We start from the raw sequence: 23,948 nt of genomic DNA on the forward strand, positions 1-23,948 counted from the left end.
ATGCTCATCGTACCTAGTCCGCATTACTCAACGGTGCACAATTTTTCAATTAGTAAACATCTATATGATAAATTATAGTTCTTAGTTATTTGTGATAATTTGTAGACCAAATTTTAATTTTTGAACAATTACTAGTTACCAAATTAGCATAAGTAAATTGTCATAGAACAGCTGTAGTAATTGATTATAGGACTGGATGTAAAATAGGCGTATATTAAAGGTTATACTGAATTTCTTGAAAGTTGAAGGGTGCGTTAGCGTACAATATTTTGTGCGATTGGAGAAAAAAAAGTGTAAATTGGAATTTCAAATTTATATTATTAACTCTTTTTTTTTTTTAAATAAGTGACTTTAAATATTTACTAATAATTTCATTGATAAAAAAACATGTTACAACGAGTAAAATGATTTTCCTTCTTAGATCTGAACTCATTCTCATAAAATATTATAAATTACCATAATCAATTAATCCTACTTATTTACATTCCTAAATACCCATTACTTCTTCAATTTATCAATCTCTTTTCACGACCGAATCTGATTTCATTTGATAGCAGTTGCGTTCTGACGATCAGATTTGTTCACCGCCGTACTGATCAAGATGAAGATAAAGACTCTACGCTTCGAGCTCTGATGATACCACACTTTCAGCTTCGATTGGTTCCGGTTGACTCGGCTCCCTTCTTTCTTTCTCATTCTCCTCTCCGCTAGCGGAGATAGAAATGAGAGAGAAGAGACAATATTGCTATGTCAGAGATAATGATTAGAAAGAATGGAAAGAGTGAAATAGAGGGATCCATATCCGCTGCTTTTCTTAGTAGAAAAGCAGCTGGCTGCTATCCATTTGCTCTCTATATCTTTCTTCAAAGAAGAGAAGAGAAAGTGAATCACGTGGGTCCCAAAGTAAGAGGAGAGAGATAGAGAGAAGAGCACGGGAATAGCATGGAAATAAAAGCACTGGATCTCATTCCGAAATAGAGAGGTATGAAGAAGGGAGGAGAGAGGAGAGAGCAATCTATTTTGAAATTACAAACACCAGTGCTGGAAGTATGGATGCCCTCTCAAAGATTGTTTGGTTATATCACACATTTTGTTTTTTCATTGACAAAATGAAACCTGTACAAAAACTAACATTGCAACAAAATTAACACAGCCTAAAAAAATATCAAAGAAAAAGCTCCATTGAAGGCAATATCCATGAGTAGGTTTGGTTTCTATTTGGTTAATGTACATGCTCAAATCGATGCACAAGAATTCTGGATTTTTTTGGTGATAAAATTTGTAAATAACGACAGAGTACAATCGATTATTAATTTTAGGGCCTGTTTGGCTGCACAATGGGAATGAGAATAGAAATAGGAAATTTTTTAACTGAAATTTACTGTTCACGTGGAAAAAAAAAATTCATTCGTGAATAGTATTTTGTGGGGAGCAGCCGAACATGCCCATATTGTAAATCTACAAAGCATATTAAAGACACAACACACACAGGAACAAAGTCATAATTACGACAGTGAGAGGTGGGGGCAAGAATATGAATATAAAATAATAAAAATAATATTTAATTATTTTCTTAAAAAAATAATGTTAGAATTAATAAAATTCTAATTATCAATTCGAACCGTTCAACATGATATCCATATGAATATATACTTGTAAATTAAAAGTGTCAAATTTTTTCTTTTTAACATCTTTATAAAAAAAAAATAAAGCAAATAATCACGAATTCATGAGAATTCCATTTTAACGTTTTTTTTTTTACCGAAGTTTGGATAAAGAAAAAGACACGTCACAAGTACACACGTGTTACAAGCCAATTCAGTTTCTTACCAAAAATAAAAATAATTGATGGACATCCAATTTAGAAAAATTGAAGTTTTTTTTTAAATTTATGTATTTGTTTAGATGGGCAGAAAATTAGGGTTCTTGAATGGTTATGAATTTTCATATCAAGTAATTTTGTACCTATTTAAAAAATAGTAAAATTTAGTTTACAAGTACATATTCAATATTTATATAGATATTATGTTGAACGATTCAGATAACTTTTAAATCGAAAATTTATGTCTATAATGCGGTCCAAATATATACTATGCATAGTAACATAGCCTCACTCAAATTAAAATATTAATCCTTTTGAAGAATTTAAGATTCATTCAGAAAGATACACTTGCTGATTAGTTATTTAGCATGGACACTTCTAAAGTTACGGCGCATTATTCATAAAAAAAAAAAAAATACGGCGTATTATTGTAGGATATGTCTTTGTGGTCGTATCCGATACAACACTAATACATCTATCACAATAAAAATTGAATTCAAAATGGTGTTTCAAGAATTAATGTTCCAAGTAAAATAGTTGCTTCTCCTCTGCTCTAAATTTGCTACCCTAAAAATAGAGATGTTACAATTATATACGAATGAATTTTTTTTGCATGAATTCTCATTTAAAATCTACATAAAATTTTGCATATATATGTGGTCACATACTATATATATGGTATGCAATGATCTTTCGCATATCACATAGAAACTGTATTTAAAAATATTGCTTTTGACTATTAAGACGAGGTACCAAAGATTATAAATTTGTTCAAAATCAGATAAATTAAAAAAATCGTACCTGATTGAAACTTATGTAACATATTAATACAGAACAATATGTTTTAAAATTCATGTAAACTTATATAACGGACAATTTAAATTTAATATTAAATAATGACATCCGCGTGAGATCTAAGTGGGTCTGGATCCTCCAAAGTAACTTGAAATTTGGATTTGGATTTGAATTCAAATTCAAACCAATTTAGTTTGTGATAAAATTTAATTTTCTTTGAATGGTCCGGATTCGAACTCAAACTTTGAGTTAATTTAGCATCTAGATTTGATTTGAGTTCGCCCCTCCCTCTCAATTTCAAAATTCAGATTCAGCAGGGTATTCTATTTGTACCCGAAATTTTTAAAAATATCATTTTTCCAAAAATAATAAACCAAAAGACCACGATGCTGTGAAATTTCGAAAAATTGCATGGCCGCATCCCCTAAATGCGGCCAACTTTTTTTTTTTCTCTTCAGATTGAACTGCCGCACGAGAAGGCAAAAAAAAAAAAAAAGGTGGCCGCATCCCCTAGATGCGGCCACCAAAAAATTGGCCGCATTTTCTAGATACGGCCATGCGATTTTTTGATATTTCACAGAATCGTGGTCTTTTGGTTTATCATTTTTGGAAAAATGGTATTTTTAAAAATTTCGGTATTTCTACAACGGGTGTCCTACGTTGTAGAACGAGAAATCTGCACCTTCTATTATAAGATGTGGCACGAATCTTACTTCATCAATTTCGCTGTCTGCCAATGAATGCCCGACAAGATAAACCCTGTTTTACTATGTACCATTTTTCATGGTTTAGAAGGATCCAAAATCAATTTTTATAAACCACATCTTTTTCTAAAAAGTACTGGTCCACATTGATGCAAATTGCCATTGTGTTAATGGAGCAGTCTCCTAGATCTTGTGGATGCCCATTCATTATTTTTTCTGTCATGATTCGAATTCGACGAATTATATTATTTTCAGAAATGTACGGCATTCTAAATTTTATCGAATATTTCCAAAAATATCAACTTCAAGTTGAAGATGAAATGCACCACGTGGAGAAGGTGGTGGTCACCACCTCATGTAAACAAGGTAAACAATGTCAATTTAAGAACCTTTTTTCAGAGTAAAAACTAAAAGTATGGGTCACGACTCACGAGTAGGGGTGTTCAAATGGTTCGGTTTATTTGGTTTTTAACCGAACTGGAAAAATTTGGTTTAATTGGTTCGGTTTTTTGATTTAATTGGTTCGGTTCGGTTTTATTTTTAGAGTTGTTCGGTTTTTGCTGTTTGGTTCGGTTTAGAAATTTTTTAAATCGGTTGAACCGAACCGACCAAATTCTTTGATGAAATCGCATCGCTTCTGTTGGGTTCGCTTCATTTTCACGCCCTCCCAACTCATTTTTCTTCTTTTCCCCTTTGTCTCATCTGAGCTCCTATTGCCACCTCCATTTGAATCTCCCTAGGAAACAAAATCAAAGAAATCCACCTCCTTTTCTATGCTCAACGAACATCTAATCAATGCCACCCTATTTTCACTATCTCTGCCTCCCATCCGATTTCAAGGTTTTTTTAATCAAAATTTTGTCTTTTCTCTCCTCTCTTTCTTTCATTTTGTAATTTTTGTGTAATTTGTGCAATGCACGAGAAAAGCAGGAAGCATCGAAGAATTTGAAGGCTGTGTATTTCAATTTTTTGTCTGATTTTTGTCTAATCTTTTAATATTTTGATTGAGTCTATCAAATTTCGGTTCAACCGAACAAACCGAAATTTACTTTGGTTTATTCGGTTCGGTTGTAATTCGGTTTGAAAGTTTAGTTCGGTCGGTTCGGTTCTATTTTTCAAAACCGAATAAAACTTTGGTTTGTAAAAATTAGTTCGGTTTTAACCGAACCGACCGTTTGAACACCCCTACTCACGAGAGATGAGCATTACAAAAGTGTAGTTTTCAAAGAAAAGAAATTGAAGAATAAATTAGAGGTTGCAAACATGATTTTTAGCCTGTTAGAAATACTGCGATGTAACAGAAACCTTTAAAAAAAAGATTCACATGGTTAATTTTATGATTTATACAGATTAAATGCGTTCGAGTTTTGATATAAATCCGACGGCCCTGATCGAACATTGGATCGCCCCCAACTCCTTGGTTCAATTCTTTTCCTCTGCAAGTCGGCAAATAATGAACGTTGTCAGCAATGGAGTGTCATAATTTTTTATTTTTTTTACATAAAAAGATGAAGGTCTAGTTTATTAATTTTTATTTAATATTTATAAAGGAATTTTGATATTACTAATAATCAAAGACTGATTCTTCACACTATCACCTGTTATCACATTCGTTCAAGCATGTTATTTTTCCTTTGGAAAATGGAACCAATGTGAAAAAAATTATTTTCCTTTAGGAAAAACATTTGTTGAAAGTGACATCTTTCATCTTTGGTTCGCTATCAGCAAACCAAACTTCCATTACAAAGATTCCTCTCCAATCTAAAGCTTTTGTTGCCTTTCGGTGTACTTTCTGGCGTTATTAAGCAATTGGGAAAATTCATTTTAGATTTAATTACTAGGTATGACTTTGCCTTGGAATAAAAATGGATGTATTTCATATTGGTTGGTTGACATGTTAAAAGAGAGCAGAGTACAAGGTCTGATCGGAATAAATGTGAATGCTCGATTTTCACAATAAACAATTAAACATAAACAACAATAGACGCCGGAATTAAAGAGGATATTATTTGTTTGAATAATATTTATTCCAGTAGTGATTGAAACAATAGGATATTATTTGTTTGAATAATATTTGATTTTCACAATAAACAATTAACAGGGCCAAGAGTTTCTTTGTGCCGGTGGCAATCAGGCCGGACCTAGTTGGAGTGATTGAAACAATCCTAGGATGCCCCAGGTCAGACTTGCCAATCACTTACCTAGGATTACCACTATCAGCAAAGAAACTCAGAAAGACCGACTACTTACCGCTTATTGCGGCAGTGGAGAGAAGAGTGGCAAGTTGGAAGTCGGCAATGCTATCATTCGGAGGAAGACTCATCCTGGTTAAATCGGTACTCTCCGCAATCCCAATACACTACATGCAGGCTATTAAAATTCCCAAATGGGTTTTTAGCCACATAGACAGGATTAGACGGAACTTCCTATGAAAAGGCCACCAACCATGCAAACCGATCAACTGTCTAGTCAACTGGGAAATGACATGTGCACTGAAGGAGGAAGGAGGGTTAGGGATTATCCAGCTGCATACCCAAAATGACGTCCTGCTGACTAAATGTATTTGGATACTACAGTCCAGACCTCTAAGCAACTAGACACAGACACTGAAATTACTCTACAAGATAGAGGACATAGAGAGTTTGGGAAGCTCTCAAGGTCAGTCCTTCTTCCTAAAGGACCTTAAGAGTTTAAAACCGTTCTACGAGGCATTCGCGGTTACACAACAAAATGAGGTACAGCCGAGATGGAGATGGGAGGAAAATGGGCAGTTCTCGATCTCATCAGCCTATAAAATGATTCAGAGAAACGGAGTTAATTGGAGACACCACAGGAAACTGTGGAAATTGAAGGTTCCGCCGAAGGTGAGATTCTTCATTTGGGTAATGTTACAGAACAGGTTACTTACGAGGGCGGTTCTGAGGAGAAGGGGATGTCAGGTGCCACACGGTTGTGCACTCTGTGATACAAATACGACAGAGACGGATGTGCACCTTTGGTCATGTCCATTTACGGCACAATTCTGGATCTCGCTTATAATTAGATTAGAAGGCACCATGCCTGTACGGCAGATAAACAACCACATCCAACTATGGAGGTTTAGGCAAATAGTAACTGAGATACTGGGTATACGAACATGGGAAATAGCATGGGCAGCGGGGTTGTGGACAATCTGGAGAGAAAGGAACAATAGAATCTTCAATGATAAATCAAAATCCATTCACATCCTTTGTAACGAGGCGCTATGGAAATTCAACGGTGGGCGAGTCACTGCTGAATTGCATATTGCATTTTAATAATTGTTCATTTTTTACTTCTATACAATAGGACTGTTACAGTGATTGTAAGTAATCTATATAATTCTATTACTATAAGTTCACTTGGACTTCTGTAAAAAACTTTCTTATTAATCAAAATGTAGGATGGTAAGTTGCCCCCTACCCTCAAAAAATATTTATTCCAGTAAAATGAGTAAATTTTTTTAGTAGCATACAATATAATCAACATTTTTTTTCTTAAAATAATGAAATTACAAGAGCAAGTATTTCATTTTCTCAGAATGATTCCAGAACAAATTCAAATAAGCTACATTTTGTCTTAGTACACATCCAATGTAAAGATAAAATTGAACGATATAACAGTGTTTCTTTTCCATTCAAAAAATAATATTTCTGTAAAAATAAGATATCTTATTTTTCTATTTAAAATTTAAGTCTTTCTTATTTCTCCATTTATTGATTTTTAAATTACAAACTTTAGATTTTACGTATCCTTTACTGTTTATTAGAAGATGAAATGTCTGACATGTCCATTATTTCTTGTCCTTTCATACCTTAACCCACTCGTGGTTAAATTGACAGAAGAAACCAAAAATTCAGCCATTGACACGAGAGTTGAAATGGAAAAAAAAAAAAAAAAACAGAGAGATGCTAATTTACAAGAAGTTGGGAGAAATTGTAAACAGCTAGCTGATCATATCTTGAAAGAACAGTTTCTTATTATACAAGAATGCATGTAACTCAGCCCAAAAAACTCGAGAGAGCCTGTCCAAAAACCAGATTAATTATCAGCAGATAAGAGAATAGATATCTCATATTCCTATGGAGTATGGACGGCTATTTTTATTAATATCCCTAAAACAAATCAAAATTTTAAAAATGCCCCTGCTCCCAATTTTTTTTTAAAAATGCCCTGACCGCCTGGGCTTCGGGCGGCCCAAAAAAGCCTGTGAGACGCCGGCCCAAATGGCGGCCCACAACACCAGTGAGGCGCCCCCCTATCTGGCGCCCCATAAGCCAAGTGAGGCGCCCCCCCATCTGGCGCCCCACTGCCCATCTATAACCCCCCCATCTGAGCAGCACATGGGTATTATGTTCATGTTGGTATTATGTTCATGTTGGTATTATGTTGTTTGCACTTTACATTTCATTATTATAACACAGTTCAACAATACAATTAAAGTTCAACAATACAATTAAAGTTCAACAATACAATTAAAGTTCAACAATATAATTAAAAGCAGCACATGTATACTTCAAGTAATTACATTCAAACTAAGAAATTATATTCAAGTAATTACAATTTCTTCACTATTTGCGACCCACACTCCCAGCAGACCGCCTGTGACAGGGGCGGTTTGCTAGGGTCCTGACCGCCTGGGCCACGGGCGGTCCACTAGGGATGCCTATTTATTCGTTTTTTCTCTCTCTCTCTTCTCACTCCAACATCAGTCTACCTTCCACCTCAAAGGCAGAAAGAAGGGAGAAAGCGCTCAAGGCGATTTCGGGCGATTTTCTGGGCGACTACAGCTACAGGTAATTTAAATAATTTTTTAATATTTTTTTAAATATTTTTTGTAATTATTTTTTAAATATTTCTTTTAATTATTTTTAAAATATTTATTTCAATTATTTTTTATATATTTTCTAATTATTTTCTAATTAGCCGTTGATTACTGTACAGTTAGTATTTAATTACGCACATAATTAGCCTTCCTAATCAATTGCTGTCACTTGAAACCCTAGTTATAATGGCACCCAAAGTTGGAAAAAATAGAGGAAGAACTGAAACCGAACGCGAAGCAAAAAGAGCACTCATTAATAATTTTTGGACGGCTGAAGCCTACGCGATGAGGAATTTGGAAAGATTGTTTTCACCCAAAAATAATGAAGAATTTCTGAGCACTCTTGATCCATCAATTAGAAAAATGCTGATGGAAGGCTGGGTGGACAGGGTCCCTCCACCTGGATGGGGACAGTGCTGCTTATGTGAGCTGAACGGAGATATGGTGGATATGTTCTTCTGTTATAAATGTGGCAAAGCTGTTCATCCCAATTGCATGGACCCGCATGCAGATCTGCTGAACGACGCTCGTCTCACTACGTGGGAGTGTCCTGCGTGCGTCCGTCGGGCTGAGGAAAAAAAGGGAGCAAGCTCCTCGTCTCGTAAGGCTTAGACCCCAATTGTATGTTGTTGTAGTATTTTATGTTTTAACTGTAACGGTTTGTATAATTGATATTTGAACTGGTTGTTGTTGTATGAATTTTATGTTACCTTATTCTATGGACTCGACGGTACTGTATTATTTAGTAATGTATTTGAATTTTAAATTCCTGGATTTATTATGAATTTTAATCCGTTTTTCTTCACAAAATTATTCAAATCAAAATACTAACATTTCTCTTAAAAAAAAAAAAAAAAAAAAACACACACACACACATGAGGCGCCCTGCTGTGTGGCGCCTCACTTGTGCTTTGGGCCGCCCCAGGGGGTGGCGCCTCACAGGCTTTTTTGGGCCGCCCGAAGCCCAGGCGGTCAGGGCATTTTTAAAAAAAAATTGGGAGCAGGGACATTTTTAAAATTTTGATTTGTTTTAGGGATATTAATAAAAATCGCCGGAGAATGGAGTATGGACTTCTGGCAATAACATTGTTGGAGGGTATTAATTAAGACCGCAATTGACAGAGGGATTCAAGTGTGGGATTGTTTTTAGAAACCATAAATAAAGAAAAATAATTTACCAAACTAACTTGATTATTTTGATTTTTATAAAAAATACAAGTATTGAAATATCATTTTGGTCCGATTTTTTTTTTTTTGGTGCCAATTAGCCAAATTGGTCCAAGATATTTCACGGATTTTGAAATTAAAATGTAGCTAGACCAAGGACATAGGCTCACTTTTCAGAATGATCGTCTTGTGTTGGCATGTAAGAATATATATCAGGTACTACTCTATATTAGGCCTTTCTTCATGAATCTCGTAACTGATAGGACCACTGAATTTGTTTGTCGTAACACATACGTGTCGAAACAGCAATTTGGCTGTGTTTTTCCTATGTGCTGAAATGACAATTCAGCTCGGGTTTTATTTTATTTAATTTTTAAAAATAAATGGAGAAACTACAATTTGAATAACCTAAAAAGAATATCAAATAAAATAGATAAAATATTTTATAATTTAGATGTATTAAAAATACTAGCAAAAAAGTAAATGTCAGAAATAATTACAATAAAAAACCAAATACTGATCACAGCAAACACAAAAAATATCGAGTTTACTAATAAAACTTACATTATAATATTTAAATACCAACAAACTACAAATATGCAATGCATTCTAGATCAAACAAATTAATCTCTCAGATCAAAACAACGTAAGTAGCTAGATTGACCTGGTTATTGCACACAAGCATAACAAAAATAAAGTAACCTAACACTTAAACAAATTACAACACAATCCTTACAATAATTAAAGATAAGCAAACAAAAAACGGAATAAACCAAGTAGATCGACTTTAACTGCCACATTTAATTTTAATTATAGGGTGGAGAGAACATCCATCATGACTTGGCGTGGACGATACATGGCTTCAAGTGGAACAGCCTTTGGAAGAGTCAAACCAGAACCCTCACTTGTGTCTATGAGTTCATCTCCAATCCTTTTCCAATCAAAGCACTGAATGAAGGTCCCTAACATAAGTCCGACTTCGCGTATCGCTAGGCCTTCACCCCGGCACCTCCTCCGTCCTATTCCAAACGGTAGCATCTTCTTGGCATCTGCATTATCGCCTTCAAATCTCTCAGGCATAACTTGGTTGGCTCGTCCCACAGACTCGGGTCTCTGTGAATGTGATAAGTGTTTACCAAAAGCATTGTACCTTGCAGAATTTTGTACCCTCCGATAGAAATACTTTCCCGAGATTCATGCGGTACGAGAAGCGGGCCACCGGGATAGAGGCGGAGCACCTCATTGAGGATGCAATGAAGATATGGCAGGTTGGGCGTATCAGATTCTTGAACGAGCCGCTTGGTACCAACATGTGCATCGATTTCAGCTGATGCCCTCTTTAGTATGTCAGGATTGTTTAATAGAAGAGTGATTGCCGATTCTACTGTATTGGATGAGGTATCAGTTCCTGCTTGCAAATATCAGGTTTGAAATTGGGAAAGAGAGTATATTAGGGATGCAAGAAATATTGTAAGCTTCTTTGCGGGGTACAACTGTAAAAGAGTCATGTCATACAGTCATAATATAATTGAGAACAAACATATTCAATTTTTTATTTTTATTTGTCTGAAGATTGTAGTTCTACCTCGTGATAAAGAATGCTGTATTCGCTCAAATCTCCATGTACCAGCTTGCACTTCTGATATAGTGTCCTCATTGCTGTGATAATCTACAAAAAAAGAACAAATAGAATTAAATAAAAGAAAATACTGCATTATCATATTAATTGTACAAACTGCACCAAAACTATTTACTCAGCAACAACAGCTCAAATGCCCCAGAAGTTTTATTACACGCCCCACACTGCATAGATCAGACCCAAAAAATACCCAATTTTAAAATGCACAACTATCCGTTATAGCAACAAGAAGCCCAAATATTCCCTAAAACTATACAATCGAGCACCAATCCACAAGGATGGTACCAAAACTGATAGTATAGAATGCCCCCCCTCCTCAAACCCTACCCCCACCACAGACACACATGCAAGAAAGAATGGTGCAGAAGTACCTCAACATAACTCTCACGCAACTTCTCTTCAGATAAATTCACATCCTTGAGGCATGGCAGCCCATCCTCCTTTTCCTGATAAGTTTTTTATAATTATTAGCAACTCCATATGTAACATTTCATTTGCTTTTTAAATAAATAAGTTAAGATCAAAACCAAGACAACTTTGGATATATCAGCTAAAGCTAAGAGAAAAAAATTAACTTACCAATAAACTCCACCAAAAAATGCATCCTTAACAGAAGAGGTGTCGGGCATCTTATTCCAGCAGCAGCTTTCATTCTAAAGCAAGGACATGCATTAATGAAAAAAAGAAACAAAAAAATGATAATGACAAGAAATTCCATTAACATAATATTTATGGGATTCCTTACCGCAAAAGGTTTTGCATTTCTTTCCCAGCCCAAATTTTGACCATTTTGCGGGGATTGTGCTTGCAGTATCCATGCCTGAAACAGTAATCTCCCTGGACATGCCGTTCTCTATCCCTGAAAACCAATAAAAATATTATACCCTTTGTTATGTTCTGAATAGCTAAATTCATCAACACAAGTTCAGACCAGGGCAGGCATGACAACAAAATCCTGTAACTGATAGAGGGCTTAAGGGCCAAAAATTCCCAACAAAGCCTAACCAGGACCGGTAGAACAAAATTTTAAAATGACATAGAAAGGAGAAAAAGAATATTCTACTGCTACAATGCTCATAAAAACCCTGCCTAATGCAAGAGCAAACAACAGATTTTAAACTACCCAACTGCATATAATTATTCTCCATACTACCTTTTCAGGTGACAAATTGTCCTATTAAACTTTATTAGACCATTCCAAATTAACAGAAAAGAACTAAAAAACTGGCAAGTAACATGAAAAATAAACAGACAAATATAAAATAAATACTTGAAGACCAGAACAGATGTCTTGTAGATTTTCATAGCTAGCTCCTGACCATCAGTTTTTGTGGCATGATAAACATTAGCCTGTACACAAACAATTATTTAATTATGAGCCTACGGCAGGCATAGGAGATGAAATAAGAGTATGCTCTTGTACAGGATGATCAGGAACATCTAGTCAGAAAAATTGCATTTGATCATTAATGCCTAAGAAAAGGGTCAAGCTGGATAAGTACAAACTAATACATTAGTTTTTGATGCTCCAGCAGGCATGAACAACAAAAATTACCCAGTAAGGACCTCATATCTCATTTGTATATTAAATAAAAAAGGTAACAAAGTACCTCTTTCGGTCTTTCCCGGTAGAAATACAACCATTGATGTCATTGAAAACACCACGGTTTAGCATCTTAAATAGAACCATTCATGCTCTTGGGTCAATAGCCTACAAGATGAATGTTGTCAAGCATGATTATTATATAAACTAACTTGGTATCATCAGGCAGAAAGAAACCAATAAGTTGGGTTACCTTAGAAGTTCTTCATTTCTTTCCTCTAAGTTCTTCATTTCTTTCCTATAGCTTATTTGTTTTTTGTTTTTTTGAATAATAGTGGTATATACCACCGATTTCATATTGAAATCAAAGTCGTACCTGATCTGGTACCAGCTTATTTGTTATTTAATTCATTCAATTCAGAGTCACCTCAAATCTAAGTGCTGGCAAAGAGGAAGACAGTTTGGAATGGTTTAATGCTTAATAATAGTGGGATTATACCAGTAATAAATAGCTCCTTAATTACATTGCAACAATTGTAAGGAATCAAACTGTTTGTTATTGTCAAAAAGAAGAAACAGAAACATGTAAAAAGGTGAGGCTTTTACTACCACATACCTGCTCAACAGTGGCTCGGTCAGCTTTCTCAGTATTCTTAATTTTTCCGATTGCCATCCCTTTAACTAGCTCTTATTTCAGTTGTAACCGAATTGGACTTTCCTACATTCATTCTCCCTTCCCATTCCTTCAAAAATTAAAAGCTAATATTTTACCAAAAATAAAAAGACAATATAAAAAAATTCAGCCAGATATAATTAAGGACTACAGTAACACCCCATTTCACAGTAGTGGGTCTTACATGATTATAGTAAGCTTACCAGATATTCCACCTCTATTACGTTAGAGAAATGATTCAAGCATACTGCATACTAGGTTTTCATGTTTATTTTGGTAAGGCGGCAGATAACAGAAACAAAATGATTGGCATGGCATCAAAATCCAACATTTTGTATTGTTGTATTTGAAATATATACACATGAAAAAAGAAAAAGAAAAATTCTACCGTAGCCTTATTGATCCATTTGGTCCGCCAGATTTTATGGCCTAAATCATAATTTAATAGAGTCAATTTTGACAGAAGTAATAAAAAGATATATTATCTCAGAATAGCATTCAGTATGTCACCTTGTCATATGCCATAGCATCATTTAGTGATAGTTTTAGAATAGATGGGACAAGATCAGGACTTGCCTACAGATGATTAGGAGCTTAGATTAGAGAGAAACAAAGAAATTGCATATCTCGTTAAACAGATAATAATACACTAATTTCTTACTCTGATGGCCTTGTAAAGGGTGTCTTTAATGCTGGCTGCGCAAAAAGATGACCAATTAAAGCTTATCTTTTATTAGAGACCAAAAAAGGAAATAAAATGTAGAAAATTTGCCCCCGAGTTTGAATTAATATGGTTCAATATAAGTTAGAACCCAGTAAATTCTATGATCAACCTTTGGCATGTCACACTCTTTCAATAATCAACACTAAAATAATATCTTAACTTTAAGGGCCTGTTCGGCCTCCAATTGGGAATGGGCATGGGCACAGGAATTGAACTGAAAAGTATTGTTCCCGTGAGAAAAAAAAATTCAGTTGAAGGGCGTGTTCGGCCCGAACACTATTCACGTGGGAAAAAAAAAATTCAGTTCAACTGAATTTTTTTTTTCCCACGGGAACAGTGTTTTTCAGTTCAAATCCCGCGCCTGCGCCCATTCCCATTTGTCGGCCGAACACGCCCGAACTGAATTTTTTTTTCCCACGGGAACAGTAACACGGCCAAACAGGGCCTAAAGGACATACATTGGAATTCTGACCGCTGTCTGCGTTGAATTAAGTCAGCTGCTTCAGCTTCTTTTGTAAATTTTCCGGAGTTTGCAATAATTTCCTGACAAATAACTGATAATTAGCAAGCAATAAAAAGTATTGTAGGGCACCAGTTCGCTTTCTGCAGTGGTACTAACACTTAGCATCTCTTATGCTATTAAACCCCATTTATTCTTCAATTGTGCAAATAAGTTTCCATCAAACATAGGTTTTCTTAAACCTTAAATTATCATTCAAGTTGTGCAGTACTTCATAACTTGTCAGTTGTGACACTCCATTTGGACTTTATTTGTCATAATTATTCTTCACAATAGCTCAAATTACCCTCCTAATTGTGCATCATTTATGCAATCAAGCGCCATATACCTACAACTGTGCAGTTGTGACCTGATTTTGCTCAAACTAAAGTTGAATTGTGCAATGTTCTTCAATGAGCACCATCACATTTAGTTCAAATTACTCCCAAGTTCTGCAGTTGAATTACAAACTAGTTGAAACCATACCTGGATGCAGAGCACATTATGCACTAGACATTCAAGTATTCATCCCAGGACTTCTGTATTATGTCCTTCTATGCCTCTGAATAGCGAACAATGATGGGTGAATTGGTAGCATTGTTGTTGTGCCTCTGACATTCTCTCTATTTACCAGTATATGCTAAGGCTCAAAATTTACTGGTACGTCACAAAACAGAAATGAACAGTACAAGAAGTTTTAATTGACCCAATCCACATTGCAGGAACATTTGACAGATTTTTGCTCTTTTGCTGGTGTAATAAATCATTGAATTTTTTTCATTTTCTTTTCCATGAATTCCATGAATTGTGGGACCTATATTGTTCTTTAATTTTTCAAATCCATTACTGGGACCAATATAATTAGAGGCTTAAAAGTTTGATTTAAAACAAAGCACAAGACATCATACTTGTACCAACTTGACTTGAATTATACTAGCGGGACTCAAATTTTTTGATTTGGATATACCAGAAATGCAGTTTGGGGGAGATCGAGTGAAAGTAGACATTAAATTGAGACTAAGCTTTGGTTTTCTCAGTTCAGTGCAAGGACTTAGTTCCCTCATATCAATTTCATCAAAATCTGAAAAATACAAATAAAAAAGAATTGAGACTTAGGTTAGTAAAATCGAGAATAAGAGACAAGAGAGAGCAGATAAACCTGCGTTTGCATCCATGTGAGTAAAAGAAGGCACTTCTATCTGTTGCGATGCGGTAGTGCCCTGCGTGGAGAGAGTGATTTGAGGGAGAGTAGCGATTTGTGAAGGAGAGTGTCAAGTCGGAGTGGAGAGGGTGGGGTCGGAGCAGAAGAGAGGTGGCGCAGAGGACCTAGGGTTTTAGAGAGTGGAGGGGCTTAGAGAGGGAGCGGCGAGAAAGAGATTGGAGGCAAAAGAAACGTAAGGGTGTTGTGAGGAAAAGATAACGGAGTAGACAAAAAGACTATTCTACCCTTAAACAACTTAAAAATGGAGACATCTGATTAAAATCCATATACTGTACTGTAGACAAACCACTGAACAAACCTTTGATATCATTTCTCTACATATATTAATTAGCTCACAGTAGCACCACCAAAACTCTGCTACTGCACTTATAAGGGTACAAAAGGTTTGCAAAAATAAATCAAACTCTAGAAAGGTTGCAAAAAGATGAGCCAAATGAATATTGATGGCAATATTGGCATATAATCTATGAGGGCAAGGAAAGAGATATAAAGAGAGGGTTGGAGATATTAGACTTGCCACAGAAGGCCACAATTCAGAAGCCATTCATCAAGTAAAATCGAAATACTTACTTTAAGTAGACATATTAGGCCATCTTTACTTTGAAGAAGCCATAACATATGATTTATGGAGCTGCATATGGGCAATACAAAGTTAAGTTCAACCGCATCTTACATCCCCAATAGTAAATTTCAAAAAAAATAAAAAAAATGTTCTTAATTTTTCAAATCAGATATATCTGCTTATTATGTATTAGTTCCCCTTCCCTTTTCTTTTTGTTTCTCAATAGTACTTCAATCAGCTCATACAATGCAAGCATATACATAGAAATACAAGCTCGTCAAATGGTCAGTTGTCAAGGGACTACTCCATGTAGAATAAAGTCAGAAAGTAACTATTCTCATTAGACTTGCCACAGAAGGCCACAATTCAGAGGCCATTCATCAAGTAAAATCGAAATACTTACTTTAAGTAGACATATTAGGCCATCTTTACTTTGAAGAAGCCATAACATATGATTTATGGAGCTGCATATGGGCAATACAAAGTTAAGTTCAACCGCATCTTACATCCCCCAATAGTAAATTTCAAAAAAAATAAAAAAAATGTTCTTAATTTTTCAAATCAGATATATCTGCTTATTAGGTATTAGTTCCCCTTTCCTTTTCTTTTTGTTTCTCAATAGTACTTCAATCAGCTCATACAATGCAAGCATATACATAGAAATACAAGCTCGTCAAATGGTCAGTTGTCAAGGGACTACTCCATGTAGAATAAAGTCAGAAAGTAACTATTCTCACCCCTTCCAACCTCAATATTCACTCAGAAAGATCAGGTTATCTTATCATCACCAGCTACAACTCATCGTGGTAATTTCAGATTTACTTGACATTTGGTAAACCTGAGATTATTTAAGTAGCCACTGCATAATTGCATTACCTCTGTGATTTCATCTCTCATCCATTTAGTCACGAACAGAACCAAGCACGGACCATCCCATCTGCCTCCCACCGTTCAAACTCTTGCAAACAAGATTAAATGATCAAAAGAAACATGCTCTAGAAAATTAAATCAAAAAGAAATATGACATTTTGTACTCTAAAAGCTTTGTTCACACCAAAGGAGGGAATGCATTACATGAGTTCAGAGAGAGGAAACTGCTTTAGCCAATTTTTTTTTTTTTAAAAAAAACTGAATATTCCACACCTTGCTATCATGAGGGAAGTAGAACTAGACTTGCGACATACAAATCCTCCAATAAAAAAATTCTATCCTGGCATCTCCACGAGTTAGCTGCAAGTCTCGTACATCTCCACCTTCTTGAATAGAATAACCTAACCTCGCACAAAGAAACCTGTCGTAGCAAATTAACTGACGATGGTCAAATTAAAAGGCTAAATTTAAGTCACTATCAAGCCTAGCCAAATACACCACAGCTTCCCATATAGTGCCCTCTTGAATGTGCCTTTAGCTGCTCCAATGGATCAGGACTCTTCATGACTTTCCGTCTTACATTCCTGCAACACAAATTTGCATAAATGTTAAAAATTAACTAATTTGATCAATGCAGATGCTATGTGGCATTTACTGGGTACTAAACAATCCAGTTAAAATGAGCATTTTTTCACAAAACAATACATTAGAGATATCTTCTTTCCAGTTGCTTACAAAAGTCTTGAATTTAGAATAAGGCATAGAAATAGATGTGTTAATACCTATCCTTGTCATTATGGGCAGGAAATGTAGGCATGAAATCTCTCGACTTGGGAAGAGGCACTTCACTGAACCAAGGGTGTCTAAGAGCTTCCTCTGCAGATATGCGCTGAAACAAGCAAAGCAAAAAAGAGAAGTAAAAATAATTAGGAAAGGTTAATACAAGAACCTCCTTAAAAATAGAGCATATTAAGGAATGCCTACCCTCTCCGGGTCATAAGTCAGTAGCTTATTGAGTAGGTCAAATCCAGCCTCTGACAAGGTTGGTCGGCCAGAGAATGATGTGGGTGGAAACTTCTCTCTCAGCCTGTTATACCTGAGAAATAAAGAAATGAAGATATTATTTAAATTAGAACGACCAAGAGATTGGGACAATTTCAGATGATTGAAGTAACACTTACGGTTGTTTGGTGAAAACCACTTTTGAACCAGGCAAGTTCTTGTAACCAGGCCAGATATTCTCATTTGGTGTTCCAAGGGTTTTAAAAATCTGAAACATAGAAATAAATGATTACATAACAACTAGGTAAAGGAAGTCCTAAAGTTTTACTTCTGAAAATTTGTACCTTGTCAATCTGTTCTTTTTCATTCTGCCCATTAAACAAGGGCTCTTTTGCCAATAATTCAGCCATTATACATCCCACAGACCACATATCAATTGCAGTTGAATACTCCTTGGCTCCAAGAAGAAGCTCAGGTGCCCTGCATTAACCGCCAATAGATAAAAACCTATGTCAGAAAACAGCATATTGCAAATTCCAAGGGTGAGAAAATGATAAATGAAGAAAATAAAATACCACCAAAATACTCACCTGTACCACAAAGTCACTACCAAGGGAGTGTAGGGTTTCAAAGGGCTTCCATACTGACGAGCTAGCCCAAAATCGCAAATTTTTAACTCGCCACAATTATTTAGAAGTAGATTGGAAGTCTTCAGGTCCCTGTCAGTACAAAACCTAGCATTATTACACAGAATAAATTTAACACCTAAATATCATCAAGAAAAAGAGGGCAGAAACTGAAATGTTACCTATGGAGAACCCAATTATGGTGCAAGTACATGGTTCCTTCAAGTAGCTGAAGCATCAAGCACTTAACTTCACTCTGGCTGTAAGGCTGTTTCATTGTCTCCATTACCCCTTTCAAGTCATGCTCCATATACTCCATAACCATAAAAATACTATCCATTGTGCTCCCCACGACCACCTCCTTCACATCCACAATGGAAAGGTGGTGAAATGACAAAAGAATATTTATCTCTCTAAGAGCGGTCATGGGAAAACCCTCCTTTTCCTTCTCCATCTTAACTTTTTTCAATGCAACTACCTCGCCACTTTTCTTATCCCTTGCCCGATATACAACCCCATAAGTGCCTTCATTTATTTTATTGAGTCGCTCAAATTCATCTACACTTCGACATCCTTGTAGCATGTTTATACTTCTCCTACGTGGCTTCAGGGGCTCAAGAGATTCTTCTCGGCTAGACTCTGACTCAGTTCCTCTCCCATATGAATAATCGGAGTCGCTGGATCGTCGTTCTCCATCTACCTCCATAAAATCCACCTCTCTCTCTCCTCTTTCTGAGCCAGATGATGTGGATACAACCCGTTCTGAGCCATTTCTTGTCACCACCTCTCCTGGCTCTGGAGTTGGTACCTTCTTGGCTAGAACTCTCTCCAATGGAGAGGCACTTTTCATTTTGGGCGCAACCACCACTATGTCATCATCAATCTCAGCCCACCTAGACGAAGAAACTGTTCGGGGTGCTGGGCACAAATCTTCATCCTCCTCTATCTGACCCGGTTCATTGTCACTATCATCCTTGCGGGAATCTATATAGTCATCCAAGATATGAACACCCTGGTCCATCGGCTCAGTTGGAGGCGGTAAAGGATCTTGGGTTTCGTTGACAGAGACCTCTTTACCTGGTTTGTTGGACTGATTTGGCTGTTTTGTGGCATCCCGGTCCCAGACAATAGGAGAGAACTTTCTTTTCTTACCCAAAGACCCTTCATCCTCCTCAGATTTTACAGGTTCGCCATTTTGTTTAATGGTGGCATCTCTATTCAGTTCAGGTTCATCGGACCCGCTACCACTAGATAGTTCACCCGGCTCCCTATCCAAGGCTCTCGTCTTCTCAATTGCTGGAGAACGGTTTCTACGAGGGTAGTTCCTGTAGTCATTGTTACTGTGGTGGTAACCATTGGAGAATTCCCTTATATTCGAGTCTCCAAACTTGACGTCTCTGCTGAAGTCGCGGCGACTAGGGTTACTGTCCCGGTACCGATTCCTCCTCGAAATTTCCAGATTGAACTCTCGATCTGTTCGACCTGGAGCCATTTTAGACCGAATATCGACGCTAGGGTTTGCGAGAGGATACGAACCGCTTTCAATGATTTTCCAAACAGAAAAGAGGAATGAGAGGGAAAGGCGAGAGCCTTCTGTCCAATTGCTAGATCGAAACATAGAGCATTCAGTCGGTAGGGCCACGAACCGACCAGACCGCGTCTAGCCCCTGAATCAATTAATTTTGGAAGAGGATTTTGTTTTATAAACCATAATTAAGAAATTGATTTTCAGTAATGATTTTTTTTTTTTTTTTTACCAATTTTCACCATCCGCATTAGACCTATGGATCAATTATATCTTTAATTTATTGTTTCTTCGTGTTATCTTTAATTCTCTTTTTAGAAAAAATTGATTATTTGTCACCAAAATCTTCAATTTTGAAAAATATCACTTCAAAATTTAAAAATCACCATAATACCATTCTAAACTTAAAAAACTCTTAATTTTATCGCTCCAAATTATTAATAACCAAAATACCCTCCCCATCTCTTCCGTGCATCCCTTCACTCTATCTCTCTCTCTGTCCAAAATCCTCTATTTTCTTCTTCTCCTCCGCCTTCCTGATGGCTTTGCCCCGTGCCTCTAGCCTCTCTCTCTCTCTCTGTCTTTTAGAAATCCTTCAATCATGGGCCTTGTTTGTTTTCTTCTCCTCCGCCTTGGTGGCTTTGCCCCTGTGCCTCCATCCTCTGTCTCTCTAGTGCCTCATCTGGTATGCTCCTCTCTCTCTCTCGTTACCTTATGCCTTCTCTTCATAGCCAATTTACATTTTTTTAGTTTAGCTCGCAATTGTTTTAATTAAGATTTTAATGGGGTACTGTATGGTAGAAATTGGTACAAATTTTGAACAAACTAATAGGAGAAGCAATTTCAAAAACATGCAAAATACAATTAAATTAGCTTGTAACTGGTTTTTAAGAAACGATAAGGTTCAATTAACTTGTAACTGGTTGATGAGCAAAACTGGAACTGGTATTAGTCACAATTGTGATGCTTGTGTAAGCACTTGTTGTTCACTCCTTTTGAGTTATGTTTTTAATGGAAGCAATGAAATAACATATGAAACAGTGTTTATTTAGGAATGTGGTTGGAATTTAAAACTTTTTTCCTAGTAAATAATGGTGCTAAGTAAGATCTCAATATTTGCACAAAGAATTTTTAATTTTGGAGTGATATTGTTTAAGTTTAGAGTGGCATTATGATAATTTCTAATAATGGTGCTAAGTGATATTTTAGTCATTAAGAATTTTTTAAGTTTAGAGTGACATTATGATGATTTCTAATTTTGGAGTGATATTTTTCAAATTTGAAGGTTTTGGAGTGGCAAATAACCAATTTTCCCCTCTTTTTAAGATATTAAGACGGACAACAAAATAAAATATGCCAGCAAAGAGAAAGAAAAATAAATTCTTGCAGTGACACATAAGTTGGTCACAATATCATAACTTGGAGAACGAGGTAGGTCTCATGTTTATCGGATTTACTTTTGGATCCAATGAGCTTTAAAATCGTCTAATCCGCTAATAAATATGTGCGCATAAAAATTAAAACAGACATGTACAAATATTAAAACGGAGCACACGCATCTTAAAGCGAATCAGACACTTTAAGCGCATTGGACCTACTCTCAAGTCCATAACTTGAGTCAACGTGAAAGTTGCATAATAATCAAAATAAAGATAATTAAGTCTGAAGTTGTTGAATGCTAAGCTCTAAATCACACAATAACTTTAGTTGTAATATTAACAAAAGAATTTTAAATACGCTAATGTAGAAATTGATAGCGTATCGATTACAAGCAGAATAAGTTATTAAAATGAGAACTAAAAGTATAAATACTTACATAAATTATAAAATATAAAAGACAAAACTACTAATTTTCAATTTATAGAGGTGGCTACCTCTATCCAATACATAAATATGTTCAGATTATAACACTAGATATTATATTGTATTTTTAAAATGAAAAGCGACAAAATAAGCAGTTAAGAGAGCAGACACAAATCATTAAATATTGTCGATATCAAAGAAATTTATTTATATATTCATTTATAGAAGGAGAGGTAAATGAAAAAAAATATCTTTTGAAACAAAATAAAATAATTTTTAGGTACACGATATTTTTCGGCATGGGTCCAAATCACTTTTCCCGTCTACAATAAAAATAGACACCTCATAAGGGGAGCAGATCACCTGCCCCCCGGGTGCAGGAAAATCCTGCCCCCTCAGTCACTGCGGGGTGGGACCGAGTTTAGGATTTAGAGGTTTAGGATTTAGAGTTTAGGGTTTAGGGGGTCCACCAATAGTGACTCTGGGGGTAGACGATTCAATCCCTTTAAAGCTGAGTAATTCTAATAGAGAAACTGAGAGATGATTAATTATTATGAGTGTCTATTTATTAACAGATGTTATTAGGTGTGAAAATGGTATGGATAATATCTGATTTGTATTTGATCCATATTCAAAAAATTAGATGTGGATATTTGATATCCTAATATCTGTTTAGATATAATATTAATATTAGTTTTACATTTCAATTATTTGTATATAAATAGTAGATATATATCATATATTTTAATATATATTATGAAAAGAATATATTATTCACCATTATAATAAGATAAATATTATTAACTTTAGTATTTATTTAATATTTTTTTAATAAATATTCGTTCCAATCCCTATCCGTATCTTGTATTCGTCTGATATATGATTTGTGTATTCAGAAAATTTAAAAGGGATATGGAAAATATTTTTTAAAAAAAGGGATATCTGATTAGTATTTATTTAATACTTTTTTTAATAAATATTTGTTTCAATCCGTATTTTGTATCTTGTATTTGATATCTGATTTGTATTCGTATTCATAAATATTCGTTCCAAAACGCCTTTTTGTATTATACGGAAAATCTTAATTAGACCAGTCCATAAAAGAAAATCTGGTTTGAAGCTCCTAGCTTTTATAGAAACTATCTATAGAACGATGCACCGACATGCCTTCTTTTAAATTATTTTGTATTTATTTTATGAAATATGTGTGTTATTATGAGACAAAGAGTTGTTTTGTTAAATGGAGCGGAGGAGTCCAATTAGAATTTGTTTTAATATTTGATATGGACGGTTCAATTTGCATTGAAATTTACGAATAATTTATAATTTTAATTTTCTTACAAATCTTAAAACATATCAAATGATCCAGATCGGATAACAATTAAAAAAATAGAATTATTCTCAAATAGCCCCTGATGATTATAATTGCAGTGCTCTCAAAAAAATATGAGTCGAAAATATTATTTTTACAGCCTCACCACTTTATCTAGAAATGAGTTTTTTTTTAGTTTGCTAACAATTAATTACTAGTTATTACTTGAAAAAAATTGGTAACTTGATCAAAATTAAAAATACGATAAAATGAGACGGTATAAATTTATTTACGGTATAATTTTTTTTATTTATTTACGGAAATACAACGATCCATGTCATTTTATGATTTTTGAAATTTTGACATTCGCACTATCGTTACTTCCAAATTCTTGTTCAATCTTATTACTCTTCTAATTTGGAGTAGCTAGGTTACCGTTATAAAATGCTAATATATCTTTAAAAATTGCCATAATTTTCTAATTTTGCATATAGTTTGCTATAATGTCGGAACCATAAATTTTTAGGGAAATTTTTTTTTATGCCACTCCAAAACATGGACTTCAGGAATTTGCCAATTCAAAACCTTAAATTAGCTAATTACCACTCCAAAATCAT

General features: G+C 35.1%; 2 protein-coding genes across 2 annotated transcripts; both read right to left on the reverse strand.

Moving 5' to 3' along the window:
• Positions 1 to 9,848: 9,848 nt before the first annotated feature.
• On the reverse strand, positions 9,849 to 17,211 carry LOC144575544 (uncharacterized). The gene is given in 17 exon segments (XM_078325733.1): positions 9,849 to 10,824; positions 10,917 to 11,000; positions 11,342 to 11,399; positions 11,401 to 11,416; positions 11,550 to 11,623; positions 11,716 to 11,829; positions 12,241 to 12,321; positions 12,590 to 12,681; positions 13,130 to 13,184; positions 13,186 to 13,256; positions 13,697 to 13,762; positions 13,848 to 13,882; positions 14,369 to 14,453; positions 14,896 to 15,490; positions 15,569 to 16,262; positions 16,597 to 16,657; positions 17,070 to 17,211. Coding segments are annotated over 11 exon segments (732 nt in total). The 5' UTR covers positions 13,712 to 13,762; positions 13,848 to 13,882; positions 14,369 to 14,453; positions 14,896 to 15,490; positions 15,569 to 16,262; positions 16,597 to 16,657; positions 17,070 to 17,211; the 3' UTR covers positions 9,849 to 10,752.
• A 3-nt stretch (positions 17,212 to 17,214) lies between these two features.
• Positions 17,215 to 20,255, reverse strand: LOC144575538 (cyclin-dependent kinase G-2-like). Its single transcript, XM_078325723.1, has 7 exons — positions 18,874 to 20,255; positions 18,656 to 18,784; positions 18,410 to 18,545; positions 18,245 to 18,333; positions 18,048 to 18,159; positions 17,846 to 17,952; positions 17,215 to 17,647 (listed from the first exon to the last, which is right to left on the reverse strand). The coding sequence occupies exons 1-7, from the start codon at positions 20,181 to 20,183 to the stop codon at positions 17,548 to 17,550; spliced, it is 1,983 nt and encodes a 660-aa protein (XP_078181849.1). The 5' UTR covers positions 20,184 to 20,255; the 3' UTR covers positions 17,215 to 17,547.
• Between the last annotated feature and the right edge of the window lie 3,693 nt (positions 20,256 to 23,948).

The sequence above is a fragment of the Carex rostrata genome, chromosome 2, assembly GCF_964058835.1.
Source record: "Carex rostrata chromosome 2, lpCarRost1.2, whole genome shotgun sequence".
Lineage (NCBI taxonomy): Eukaryota > Viridiplantae > Streptophyta > Magnoliopsida > Poales > Cyperaceae > Carex > Carex rostrata.